Source organism: Homarus americanus, unplaced genomic scaffold, assembly GCF_018991925.1.
Source record: "Homarus americanus isolate GMGI-L3 unplaced genomic scaffold, GMGI_Hamer_2.0 scaffold20487, whole genome shotgun sequence".
In the NCBI taxonomy this organism is placed as follows: domain Eukaryota; kingdom Metazoa; phylum Arthropoda; class Malacostraca; order Decapoda; family Nephropidae; genus Homarus; species Homarus americanus.
Window position 1 is genome coordinate 11,134 of NW_024754150.1, and position 12,618 is coordinate 23,751.

Consider the following 12,618-nt stretch of genomic DNA (forward strand, 5'->3'; position numbering starts at 1 on the left):
TTACTGATATAATTTTCTTCTTACAAATGACTTCAAATTAGTTCAAAAACTTTTCTTCAAACTAAAAATTAGGTCAGGTGACACCTTATGAGTATAAAGTTGATATCTGTTAGTCCATCTGTGGATGGGTGGATGGGTTATCTTGGTGGGTGGTAACATTAACAAATTACACCCCTGCTCTCAAAAACACTGCTTAGATTTTACCAGTCCATATAAAAGTTACTGATCAACACTTGATTAATCAGAATGAATGTAAGCTATTTAAAAATAATAATATGAAAAGTGAGAAATAAAGTAATGCAGAAAATCATTAATTTTATCAGACACAAGAGTTCAAGATCTGATACACCACTGAGGGTCAACAACATTGACTGACTTTACCAGTGAGACAAGGATATGGTAGTATTACCTTCCACCAATTTACAATTGCACAGAAAGCCACAACGGTGAAGATAAACTGATAGATGTATGGAACTCAGGGCCGGATATTGGCAGTGTGGTCTTCAGTTTCATGCTTCTTCATCCTTGTGCCCTGTGAATATGACCTACTAGAAAATTCTCATATTAAAAGCTCCTGCTGTAGGCTCCAAGAATACTTTTAGAGAGTATGTTCTAGGTCTTGAACAGATACAGACAAGTGAAATGGTTGGATACTGCTTTAAGTAAGACAAATCTCCACAATAATAATAGTAGTTTCACAGTTCAAAAGCTAGTATATATTACACTCTTGAGCTGTTCCTTTCTCTCAAACCACTTCGAGTGACAGTGATACAGTCTAAAAATTTTGATTTTTCTCAAAATTTGACTAGTGAATCTTAGAATTTATATGACAAGGAATTGGGTGATTCTTTGATTATTACTGTTGATACCTGAACTTTGATGGTTTAATCAAGAGTTTCCGAACAATCAAATATTTTATTGTTTATTTTTTCAATATTTCCCCATCCAGTGGGTAATGACCTCGAGTTGCCATCACTGTCCTCAAAGGGTTAATGTACTGGTACAGGAATTACTCACTACACACAGTCCAGCTATGTGTATTTTTGTACAGTACAACTATACAAAATTTATAAATAAGTAACATTTTGCATTATATAGTGCACAAAGTATTTTCGTTGATTCACATTTTTCCTGTAGTACAAGTTTCAAAAGTTCCTAAACTAATTGGACATCAAATTGCTACACACTGCTCAGGTACCATTTTTTTGGCTAACCAGGCATCAAATCAGAACCTGACCTTCATATCAAACTAATGTTGATAATTTTTACCTGCAGCTTTATTATATGAAAAAACCTGAAGTTACAAATTTTTGTGCAAATTTTTTGCATCAGAAATGTGGGTTGTGCATAATTTAGAGAGGAGGCAAGCATGTCAACTACCTAGATTAACCACTCCTCCACTCAGTGCTTTTATATCAGTGACCTTCTCTTTGTGAGGAACCTACAAAGTTTCTGAAGTGAGATAAACAATATTATAAAGGAGACAAAAATCATCAACTTCAACATCTAAATTTACTTTTTTATAATGTATCTATGGTGAGCAATTAGTTAAATATGCACACTGGGATGTATACTGATTGATTCAGTAATTATGGCTTATGTATTTAGTGTGGTTAGCTTTGGTTGTAAGATATAAGGTGTGTGAAAATCGGCCTTCAGGAATGCATCTTCCATTCATAATGAAGGTTGGGTCAATTAAGTTAAGTTAATGAACTTAATTTTTACCACTTAACAGATTTTCCCATAGAATACTGCATGAGCCAGTAGAGGTTGTTGAAGCACTGACCTCTCACACACATCCATGTAATCTAACCAGGTTACTTATCTACAGTAGGCTGCCATCTGGCTGTCTCAATTACAAAAAGACTTGATAGTGTTTTGCCAAGCACACCTTTCATTAAGAAAATTTTAAATTTTATAGGTGAAATTAGACATTATTAATCAAATTAATGTAATTGGTTAATTTTTACAGTATTTCACTTGTTTAGTGGTTTCATAATTTACGATCATATACACTTCATTCATTAGCGTTCCAACCCCTAGGATCATCTTCGGTAGCTTTGGAGACTTACTTTCTTTCTTTCTTTAGGTGTTTTTATAAGGTGGGAAATCGATTGTTAACTTTTCAAATCAACTTAATCTAAATAGAAAATATTCAAAATAGGAGTTAACTTGGTAAGATTTCTAAATACCTTGATCAGTTAAATTTGAAAGTTAGATGAATCAACCCTGCTTGTAACAACAATTGTAACAATAGAAACAGAAATGACAGTACAATAGTACAGGTGAACCTTACTATATGCTGTACCAGTGCACATCATTTCACATATATGTCAATAATTAATAGCAAATTAATAAAAATAAAAATAAAATAATTATAATAACCATAAATAAATACAAAACGAACAAAATAAATCAAAGAGTGGCGATATATGCATTATGTTTGTTGTGTTGTCCAAGTTAGTGAAACAGTTGAGACCTGCAATTGTGTAAATGAGGCAGAAATTTAGATCAGCAGCCTGGGACTTGGTCACAATTTTCGTGATGCCATATGGTAGCATGGTAGCAGGGTCTACCATTAGACAACACATAATGTTTCCAAAACCTTCCCAGGTGGTAGTACCTCCCTGTTTGGTAGCTGCTTACTACCTACTACTACTACAGGTTGTACCTCTCTAGTCCGGTATTCTGTGGTCCAGAAACTCCCGTGGTCCGGAACGATTTTAGTTTGTCCAATAGGCAGTTTTTTTTTTTTTTTACAGTCGACCCTTGTTAATTCGGACCCCTTAATCCGGATTTCGGATAATTCGGACAAAATCTGAACAATTTTTTTTTTTTTTTTTTTAGATTTGTAGGAATATTACCTACGCGGACCTTAAGTTAAAATGCTGGTGCATGATGGGAAGGGTGAGGAGCAGCTTATAGCTTCAGACATGAAAAATATTTACTATTTACTGCCAGTAAACAATGGAAACATAAAATATGTACCAATTAGTAATGAAAAGTTGTGCAGTTCCTTCAACAAATGAAGCTCACCAACTTATAATAGGCTAAATTACCTTACAACGTGTTTTCATTAGTCTTATTTGAAGTTCTTAGCACAGGCTAACTTATCATATCATATATGGTATCACAGTTCTCATTGATCTACAAAAATACGGTAATAAAAACCTTTTGATATTTCACACTTAGTATAATACCTGGTAATCTACTTCAACCTCCTATTGTTTACAACGACATGACAGCACCACCAGCTGTTGAGTATCAGCTACACGTACACGTGTTTTCGAATTGTTTTCAGTTAAAACTGTTACATCACATGTATATTTTACCTTAACTGTGCCTGAATGAATATATTCTCGAAATAAATACAGTGGTGCTATAAATCTAACGGATCCTACTACGGATTATTCCTATAATGAACGGTTTTACCTATAAAATTGAGAATGCTATAACGATGCAACTCCTACAACTAACGCGATGAATACCGGACTATTTCGCCTGGCGCATGAATATTGTTGTACCGCCCCACAACAAGAGCCGCCAGGCGATCTTTGTCTCATTGTGTAGCCAGTGCACCACTGTTATTGTTAAATTTCGTCTTTTTCTGTGGAAATTTATGTTATTTGTATAACTATTTTGTTATACAAGTATACAATTGTAACAATGAGTCGTCCAAAGCAACTGAGAAAGCTAATAACCCTTGAAACTAAGAAAGAAATTATAAAGAAACGTGAGAATGGAAGAAGATTGCGAAACTTAGTGATGAATATGGGATGGCTAAATCCGATTATATGTACGATTTTGAAGAATAAAGAGGAGTTAAAAACTGTGCAAGTGGCTAGGGAATCTTTAGACTTAGCAAAGCAAGGTGTAATGTGATTGAAGAGATGGAAAATTTACTCTTAGTGTGGATAGGAGCAGGTGGTACATTAGTGAAGCTATAATTTGGAGAAGGTTAAACAATTGTTTGAGGACTTTAAAGCCAAGACTCCAGTGGAAGTGATAGTGCTGTGCCAGTGTTTAGGGTACCTGCATGCTGAATAACACTAAGGTAAGATAAAGTACCGTATTTTTACATTTTCCACAGAATTTTTCAGTGTTAAGCGTTGTATTTGGGGGCCTGAAACGATTAATCCTATATTTAATGAATGCTAACGAAGGTGTTCTGGAACCAATTACGTTCGTTATAGCATACCCCACTGTAGTAGTTTTGCTGAAACGTGATGTATTTTAATGTGAAATAGATAAAATACATGACTAAAAACAAAAGATTTTACCTAACCTTCCGATGTTCAAGAGAAGTTACTTGTTTTTTAATAGTTTTTGGTTAAAATACTGTTATATTACAATGGTATTCTATCATACTGCGCGATATAATGCATTCACGAAATGTAATATTTTTGCTGAAATTACATAATGACAGTGGAAAGTGCGATAAAATCGTGATTTAAAACAATGACTTTCGCTTTCTTCTCGCTCAAAAGATGTTACCGTAATCGCTGATTGGTTTTCAGTTAAAAACCGTTGTATTACAATAATATTCTATCCTAATTGACTTGAATAAATACCACTTATACCATATTTCTGAATATTTTCTTTAAAACTCTTTCTAAATCATTTTCCTTGTCATCATCTGCAGCACCAAACAGCTTTCTCCCAGTCCTCTCCTTGAACAGGGCTAGAGGGTACGTGTTTTCGAATCATTTTCAGTTAAAAATTGTTACATCACATGTATATTTTACCTAAACTGTGCCTGAATGAATATATTCTCGAAATAAATAGTAGTTTTGTTGAAACATGATGTATTTCAATGTAAATAGGATAAAATACATGACTAAAACAAAAGACTTTTACCTATGCTTCTGATGTTCTTGAGATGTTATTCGTTTTTTACTAGTTTTCGGGTTAAAATACTGTTATATTACAATGATATTCTATTCATACTGTGCTTGATATAATACATTCACGGAAATGTATATTTTTTTGCTGAAATGACATACGTATTGCAGTAAAGTGATAAAATCGTGACAAAAACAATGACTTTGAAATATAATGCAATATTAGCCCCTAAATCAGTTAATTCGACAATCGCAAAACGACACCCTTCCCTATTAGTCCTAATTAACGAGGGTCGACTGTACTTATCTGAATTATTATTATTATTACAGGAGTATTAAATTTTTGCCCTCAGGCCCCAAGTGGGTCGTGTGACCTATGCCCGGTGGGCTAATCCCTCAGAAAAAAAAAACAAAGCCGTAAATTAAGGTTTGTTTACATCCGCAGTTCAGCTGCTCTCTCTCTCTCTGCTTGTCTATACAGAGTACAACATTTAACCCTTCAATATATATGAGCAGTAAATAAGTGTTGCTTTATATTCTTATGTAGAGTAATGACGATAAGTTTTCACATGTGCGCACTTACATACGCCAAGAGTCTCACTTTTTTACCATTAATGGTTAGCTACTTATATTGTTCCATTTATTAACATTAAATAACATTACAGGTACTTCAAACAACCATGTTAATTTTTTTTTACATTAATTTACATTAATATGTAGAACCAATCGGTCACTGGTTTTGTAAGCTTTTAACATAAACAATGCCGCAGCCATCTCGGCTCTCGTGTAAATATTCCATGTATTATTAATAAATTGAATTGTTAATTTTACACAACAAACATTAATTAATAAAACAAATTCAGAAACATTAATTAAAATATATATGAACAGTAAGTAAGTGTTGCTTTCATATTCTTATGTAAAGTAATGACAATATGTTTTCACGATAAAGACTTACATACGTGGATCTCTCTTCTTTCTTTACCATTATCAAGCTACTTTATTGTTCCATTATTAACATTAAATAACATTACTTAAAACATATATTAATTTTACTACAGCTACAACCAAGTTCTATTTTCTTCAGTTTTATATGTAGAACCAGTCAGTCACTGGTTTTGTAATCAATGAAAACAATGCTGTGTCATTTCCTCGTTGTTTTAATATTCTCGTATTATTAATGAATTGTATTGCTCATTTTGCACAAACATTAATTCACTAAAAGACATTCAGTAATAACAATAATGAATCTTTTGTACATAAGAAATAGCGCTGTTTACCGATTATGCACGTCGTCTACGTTGGCGGACCGTTCAAACCGTCGAAATTCAAGTTCGCCGTCAAAATATATATTTTTATTTTTTGTGTTCAATAAAATACATTGAATTAAAAACTCATAAATTTGAGAAGCTGCTACTCATCATTTAACCCTCTAATATGTCTTCAAAGAGACCATGATGCAGAAAGTGGTGCTAGTGCTTCCAAGCATAAGCACAAGTCACTATCTATCCAGGAAAAGGGTGAATTTCCATGGTCGGCACGGTCAGGTCCCGAGGTTGCGGACTAGAGAGGTACAACCTGTACTACTAATCCGGGCATTAGGAACCTTGAGTACAGAGACAGGTTAAAGCATCTTAATTGCACTCCTTCACATCAAGGCATGGCTAATCGTAAAAAAATATATAAATAAAATTAATGTTCATTGGAAAAATAGCTTTGCAAAAACAGCCTTCCTCAATTAGTCCAATTTGAGGTTCTACTGAATAAGTTACAGGCAACAAACAAAAAATGCTCTGACTACAAATTTATAATAAATTTATTTTTTACAAGCAGCATGGGACCAAATTCATTTCACAAAAGGTTTTACCATAAAACTTACAATAACAACATTTATCAATTCTTTTAGGAAGAAGTCACTTTTAAATTTACAGGTTAACAAATTCGCGTTACTCATCTGTCACTATTATTTTGTAAAATTAGTATTTCTGGTAAGATTCAGAATTTTAGTGTAGCTGAATAAGTGACAGGCCACATCATTACTGATCTGACAGTGGTCATAGATGACAAATCATTCTTTACAACAAATAATACTGCAAACCTGCTGTTGTTTTGTAGTAGTTAATGATGTCCTGATCAGCTGGGCAGGACTGGATGAAACATCCAATTGATACATATGGAACATGTGCATGAAGTTTCCAGCTCTCAGGATCTCAAAGTCAGCAAAGTATTACCTAAAACAAAATAACACCACATTCAGTATCAAAATCATGTGGATACATCCAAGATACATCATGAATTACTGCATTTTATGGCACTTAAGATGTAATTTTGTGAAAAATAGCTAAAAAAATCTGCCTGCCCCTATGTAATTGAGTTCATAGCTAATGAATCCCATAGGCTAAATTCTGTATTACATTATTATTATTTTAATTAATTAAAATTAAATATTGAAAATATAAAAGCTTGATTATAACTTCATGTACTGAACTAATACTGTAATGTAACCTTAAATGATTATGTAAGTAAGGTAGACACCAACTCCTCAGAGGTTGTTAAGCAGTAGCTATTTCTGAATTCTTACATGCATTACAAACTACTACAGTAATACCATAGCTGCAACATTTATTTTAAATCTGCAAATACCAGATCCACATGGTTACAGATAACTTTTCTTTTCACATTTGCATCTGTTAACATTGCTGGCAGCATTGCAGCTAGGTTAGACTAGTCACTGTAACCACCAGTTACATGCACACACCATCTTACATACATATTGTAAAAACAGTAAGAAACAATTGTCCTATGGGCAAACACAAGGAATATATATTTCTTTGCACAAGTTAACTTGCTCAGTGGAGTGGGAGGAGGGGCGTGTGAGGTGTTGCTAGGAATCAGCGGAGTAGCATCTCTGTTGCTATGGTGAACCGGGAATATAAGCAAATGGCTGTGTTAAACATTCATTTGGCTTTTACTCACAGAAAAGTTGCCAAAAATAGAGTCAATTCCAATTATAATAGCTCAATTTGATTATCCTTTCTAGAAGAAATTAGAAATAACTTAATCCTTGTGATTGATCATTTAGAAAAAGAATCATAGTCATGAGAAAGGTAAATTAGAGAAGGATAAGGAAAAAAATTAAAAAATATCCTGGCCCATGAAAGAAACAAAATACTGGTGTCCTGTGACTTACAGCGAGTTCGTTCCTGAGGCTTGTTTGTAAGTCAATTGTTTGCAAGTCAACTTTACTCTTGTAGATACCAAACATATTGTAAAAATTAAAAGGATTATGGATATTTAGTACCTCTTGCTTTATATAGCCCTGTGATGATGTTTTGTTCTGAAAGTTTGGAAGTTGAACATTCTTAAGTAGAAGCACCTGAAATTCAAATGGGCCCGGAGAAATAAGACAGTGAGGCAGGTGCTGAGCCTTCTAGTTCGATTCTGATATCAGGTGCGTGTTCTGTGATGGGGGACATTTGTCAACTAAATGCAGTAAATACCAAGGCAGTCACGTAGGATTAGGCATAGAAGAAGGCTGATGTGGAAATGTAGCTGCAGATTTAAAACTGAAGACTGTAAATATAAATTACATAAAAGTCCTATTTGCAAGGCATCCATCATTCTTATTTTGTGATTCAGAACAAAATGTCTGTTCAGTGAGTCCAAGTTCTGGCAGCAAAGTTTCCCTGCACTACTTACAAGTAACTTATAGTTGTCAAGAGTAAAAGTAAATCCTCAGTTAGGACTCTGTACAATCAAGGATCTGAAAACCTTTACCTAAGAGGTTAGCAGTGGAACTAAAATTAAATCCTTGGCAAATTAGATTTGAAGATATCTGGATTTACTATGAGTATTAGGGGCAGTGAAATTTTGCTCAAAGCTGCACTCTTCAGGCATGGTTCATATACATATCTAAGACTCCATGCCAAATTTGAAGCTGATATGTCGAGGTTTAGTCTGCATTTTCTACTGAAATTTTAAATTTACCTACAGTACTAGCCAAACAGCAGCTGTGGCAGTGCAATGTTCTGTTCAGTGTTTATCAACTTTTTTTTCATATCTCTTATTTCATTTAAGTTGTCTTGTTGCAGATGAGTATGGTGCTATGTCTATATTGATTATCAGCCTTTTCTCATTTCATTTCTCAATGTTGTGTTACTGTACTGTAATGTAGGAAGACCGCCACTCGGTGTGATGATAAGAATGAAAGACCGAGAAATGGAGTTAGGGATGATGGTGAAAGATCATTATGTCATCATGGTTGAGCCTGGCAATGAATATCTCACACATGTGACTCCCAAGACTGGACACGGAAAGCAGATGCCAAAAACTATTCACGAGTTTCTGGTGGAAAAAATCTAACCCAGCAGCCCATTGTGTGTGTTGGTTGTGATGGAACCAATGTAAATGTAGGATCAGAAAATGGGTCATTCATCATCTTGAAATGTTATTTGGTCACCCGCTCCATTATTTCATATGTCAGCTTCACGGAAATGAGCTGCCTTTCCATGCAGTTTTTATCACTATGATGGTAAACCAAGTGGTCCTGAGCATTGGCGTGGTCCCATTGGAAAGCAGATCAAGGAGTCTTTGGCTGAGCTTCCAGTTATCGCCTTCCAGCCAGTCAGTTTCCTGATTTCCCTGTGTTTAATGATGAAGTGGAGAAAGATCTGTCCTGGGATCAGAAATACCTGTATAGGATTTGTAAAGGAGTTATCACAGGTGTTGTTGAAGATGACTTGGCTGCTATTGAGCCAGGTCCTCCTGTGTGTCAGGTGTGGAACACCTTATGGAGTAGAATCCTCAGGCTGTATGTAGCAACATCAAGACCCAGCCATGAGTTGAAAAGAATTGTCATTACAATAATAAAGTTCAGTGCTCCAATGTGGTTTTACATCAAGATACACCCTTCGTAACACGGCTCAAGGAGCGTATTCCAGTCCCTGCTATATGTGTAACACCTAAATAGTGAGGAGAACGATAGTGAAGAAGGCTGTCAGAGAAATGCATACTTAGCCCACACAGATCAACTTCTTCTTGGTATGTGTGCAGATGAGGTATGACTGTTAGAGAAAAAGCTGTCTCAATGATAAGAAAAATTAGAGAGGAGAATCACCAAAAGGAAGAATGCACTGGCAGATCTGAAGAGGAGGAGGAAGATCCTGATGCTGCTGTTGGCGAGAATTTGTTAAACTATACTAATGAGGAGGGTAAAGATGGAGATGGGAATGAGGATGTGCCTCCTGTAGTCAACATGGAAGGTGGACTCTGAAACTAAAGTGGCAAGCAAAAACTATCATTCCATGATTAACTGGAGGAATGAACTCAAGACTGAGCCTCCTTACATTGCTTCTCTGTCAAATTTACAGGTTAATGACATTCTTGAGACACCATTAGTGGTGTCCAAGTGGCCAAACAGCACTCAGGCGGTCGAGAAGGCATAAAAGTGATGACTGAAGCACTGAAGTGACGGGATCTGGTCGAGATGGATATATTAGGCAAAGATTATTGTCTAGGAAAATGATGCAGGTTCCGCACAAAAAAGAATTTCAATATGAACTTGTAATGATTTTCTATACGGTGTACCTGTAAAATAACATGTGAATTAAATTGATGTCACCCATGTAAAATTTATCATTATCCTGGAAAACATTAAATGACACCTAATTTTTGGTATACTGTACACTAAAAGTTGACCAAAAAGTCGTTAAGCGATGCGGCAGGGTAAGTATGCATGAAATGGCATGAAATTTTGCACAGTGTTAGTTACAGCCATACAACGATGCCTGAAAAGTGCAGCCTGCAACTCAAATAAAGTGTTTTCTCCCTAGCCAGGTATACAGTGGTACCCCACTTAACGCGGTCAATTGAACCCAGAGGGTCCCACGTTAAGTGAAAACCGCATTAAGTGAATAACAGAACATATGGGATTAATTCCAATAGAACCCAGCCCGACCCCCAAACTCCATTTTTTGACGACAAATAACTATGTTGTAGTAAAAATAACATCTTAATTTTATGATGGTACATGCACACAATTAATACTTAAGAGAAATACAGTCGCCAAGTTAATGTCCATTCAAATAATGGACTCAACTCCCTCCCCTCTCACACTACAGTACACAGCCAGCTAACAGATGGTCGGTCGGTCGGTCCCTCCCTCCCCCCCCCCACCCCCCACCAACCGTCCCAAGGAGATGTGTGGGATAACCTCAAACTAAAGTTAGGAAAATATAATTGACATTGCTGGATTCCTTGTAAGACCAGGAATATTTTGAATATAAATGTCATATATTTTTCACAAAAGATAACATACTTACTCAGATTAAACATTTTATCTAAAAATTGTATGTTTAATGCAAAAAATATGTTGTTTATATTCAAAATGATCACCAAATTATAAGAATTCCAGCAATGTAAATTATATTCTGGCCGGATAATTTGTATGAATTTTATGAGCTAAAACAAATATGTACAGTTAATAACAAAAAAAATATATTCTTCAACACTATCTGTCAATCAAAGTACCCCACCTTGCCTCCCCCCCTCTTCCAACCGCGCGGTCAGTCCCAACCCTCCCCCCCACCCCCCACCAATCCTCCATTCAAGAGTTTTTAACATTTAGTAATAAATAATACCTCAGATTAAAGTTAGGATAATATAATTGACATTGCTGGATTCCTTGTAAGACCAGGAATATTTTGAATATAAATGTCATATATTTTGGACAAAAGATAACATACTTACTCAGATTAAACATTTTATCTAAAAATTGTATGTTTAATGCAAAAAATATATTGTTTATATTCAAAATGATCACCAAATTATAAGAATTCCAGCAATGTAAACTATATTCTGGCTGGGTAATTTGTATGAATTTTATGAGCTAAAACAGGCAGTCAGGCAGGGTGGGGGGTGGTGCGAATCTAAAAATAGCTCTCGAGCGGACACTCACCGCGTTGCTGTGGAAAAATCCGTTAAGTGAAAGTTCAGCTTTGGCAAGGCACCGCGTATATGCGAAAACGCGTTAAGTGAAAGCGCGTTAAGCGAATATCTGTGAATCTCAATCTTATGATTTAGTGAAATTTACTGTAAAGGTGGCTTGAAGTATGTTAGATTGAGTGCTCTGATGCTAGACAATCTTCCTAAAGATACAGAATGGATGGACTTGAGGAATGCCTTGAATATGTGAAGGACAATAAAATCAAGGTATCTGACCTAACCTAAAGAACTTAGTTGATAGTGTTGATTTGTTGGTTGGGGCAGAACACTATAACCAATTAGTATACAGTATGATTAGACCGAAGGGTGTAAATTTTCTAAAGACTAGAAATAGATTAGTTTTTGTAGAATACACAGATAGATTCGTCAGGGCAAGAGCTCTCAGATAGCCTTCGTACCATATATGGAGGTGTATCGTCCATCTTTGAAGCGAAATTTAGTGTCAAAGTTAGGGGCTGACTTATCGATGGGTAGTAAATGTTGACCTCTAAAATCATGACAGTAAGTGAGAGTTTTTAGTATTACAGCCTTCATATTTACCTTTAACATAATTGCTCTATTTCTATTATGATGAAATAAAGTTTTTCTCGGGAGTTTTATTTAAACACCTTTTTGTTATTGATGGCTGTGTGTGGACTGTGGTGGAATAAACTGGAAGTCAACTGAGCTCAGTGTTGTTGTGATTGTTGGGTCAGTCACTAATGGCGTTGTGTGGCGTCATGTATAAGTGGCTTGTTTGACTGTTTATGTATGTGTTTTGATGGTTAATTTGGTC

The 12,618-nt window shown here is 35.3% G+C and overlaps 1 protein-coding gene across 1 annotated transcript in view; it reads right to left on the reverse strand.

Moving 5' to 3' along the window:
* Positions 1-7,025: 7,025 nt before the first annotated feature.
* LOC121855694 (chloride intracellular channel exc-4-like) overlaps positions 7,026-12,618 on the reverse strand; it is a 68,386-nt gene continuing 62,793 nt past the window's right edge. The window contains exon 6 of the mRNA XM_042350776.1: positions 7,026-7,072. Within this exon, the coding sequence (XP_042206710.1) occupies positions 7,044-7,072 (29 nt within the window). The 3' untranslated portion in view covers positions 7,026-7,043. The remainder of the gene's footprint in view (positions 7,073-12,618) is intronic.